The 2,024-nt window shown below is 36.8% G+C and overlaps 1 protein-coding gene across 1 annotated transcript in view; it reads right to left on the bottom strand.

Annotated features, from left to right (window-relative positions):
• Positions 1-806, bottom strand: part of LOC107102059 (V-type proton ATPase subunit S1-like) — a 14,981-nt gene extending 14,175 nt beyond the window's left edge. The window contains exon 1 of the mRNA XM_015401221.1: positions 656-806. Coding sequence (XP_015256707.1) covers positions 656-777 — 122 coding nt within the window. The 5' untranslated portion in view covers positions 778-806. The remainder of the gene's footprint in view (positions 1-655) is intronic.
• Between the last annotated feature and the right edge of the window lie 1,218 nt (positions 807-2,024).

Here is a 2,024-nt window from a genome sequence, read left to right as displayed (position 1 = left end):
TTATAGAAATTTCTAACTTTTGGGACAATATAGTCTGATAAAGAGTACATTTATATCCATGTTTAAGCCAGAATGATTTGACATTTAAATATGACTTCCCTATGACTTTAATGTACCGTGAGGTCAAACTGATTTACAGTAATGATTTAAAGTTTTCACTAGAGATGCTGGATAGAAAGCTGTTTCTTCTGCATGGAATTGTTATTTTTTAATTACATTATTTCTATGTTTTTCTGATTTTATTGTAGTATTTAAAAAAAAAAAAAGTTGCAAAATAAATTTTCTATTTTGGTCTCTCTTTAATAAATCATGTTACATATCAGGGGTTATGATGAGTTACTTAGTAAAGTTACCTTTTAAAAAAATACTTTTACATTATGAAGTACTACTACTTTTACTAAAGTACAGTTTTTGGTACTCTGCCACCTCTTGCTACACTTTGGAAAAGACTCTTTAGTTATACATTTATGTTTAGAGGAACCAATAAAACTGTTTTCCTTAAAGGAGAATAAATGTTTCGATCATTTATTGACGTTAGTTTGACTTTAGGAAATAAAAAGCTAAAAGTGTTAGCGTTAGCATGACAGACAGGTTAGCTCTCCAATGAATATTGGCTACATAACTTAATAAAACATCAATAATAAGAATCAAATACCTCCTGTTAGACCAGACTAGAAGCGGAACCTGCGCTGTGCTGCTCACAGAAGACAAACAGGCAGCGAATAAGAAGATAAAAGCCATCATTGCTCCATGGAGAAACTTTATGGACTCTGCCATTTTCTTCTTCTTCTTCCGCACTGCTGAGCGTCACGTGACTCCAACCAGCTGACAGTCATGTGCGCAGCTCCGAGGAAAGAAACGACTTCCTGCTGCTTTCCTCAGGGCTCATTTTCAACACAAACGAACAGCTGTGACTGAATCCTTTTTCTGCTGCTTTAGTTTAACTTAAAGCTCCAGCAAAGTTTCAGGTTTCATGGCGGCGCTGAGCACCGCTGCTGCCTTAATTAAAGCTGAACCAACCTTATGGTATATTAATGAGTAACACAACACCTGCAACAGCTCCTAATGTGGTTTTAATGTTTAACATGCGAGCTTTTTAAAAGAGTTAGGGTACACCTGGCAGCTGTCCATGGTGCTGATGCTCTCTAAAATGATTAGGTTTTACCACCAGGGCACAGGTGTCTCCATATGTTCATCTATCGTGACACAAATATAGAATAAATCTAATTAATAAAAAAAAAACATCTTAAATAGCGTGATGAGTGTTTTATTTTTTATTCTTTTGTAAAAGCAGGCATGTTTTCAGTCTAAAACCAACTCCCATCCACCCAGCTGTGGCGGGCGGAGGGATACTACACCATCTATCCACGCAGGCATCGCTGTAACTACAACTGGGAAGGAAGCTGAACATACGAAACAAAACACTTTGGTTCCGATATAAAACTTTGACCTCCAGGCGGAGCAGTCAAGCTAAACTTTGACCATAAAGGCTTTAACTCATGTCGTGAATGTGCCATTGTGTTGTTGGATGGGAAGAATGAACGTAGATCAGCGAATACATCCGGATAGTACGAGAACGTAGCCGCCATATTGCGAGTGGCAGAAGGCTGCATAAAGCAGTTCCTTTTCATGGGATCTTAGTAAAGCTGTTTGATGGATAGAAGGCTCTGCACTCACAGTCAGCTATATAAATGAGTCGATTCACTTATATTATTTTGTTTATTGTTATTTATACTCATAGACAATTGGTCATTTGATGGATAACATCAGTAATGATAACATCAGTAATGATAACATCAGTAATGATAATAACAAAGGCAAGTATACGCTTTACATGGAAGAAAAAGATACCTATATGGGATTTACATAAGTACGGAGCCCCTCTTATGACATGGTCAAAAAAATTTTTTTTATTGTGGCCACGAAGTAGTTTTTCGTGGCCACGCAATAAGTATAACGTGCGCACGAAATACTACTTCGTGGCCACAATAAAAAAATTTTTTTTATTGTGGCCACGAAGTAGT

The sequence above is a fragment of the Cyprinodon variegatus genome, unplaced genomic scaffold, assembly GCF_000732505.1.
Source record: "Cyprinodon variegatus isolate N-32 unplaced genomic scaffold, C_variegatus-1.0 Scaffold1194, whole genome shotgun sequence".
Lineage (NCBI taxonomy): Eukaryota > Metazoa > Chordata > Actinopteri > Cyprinodontiformes > Cyprinodontidae > Cyprinodon > Cyprinodon variegatus.
This window is presented reverse-complemented; position numbering and strand designations above follow the sequence as displayed.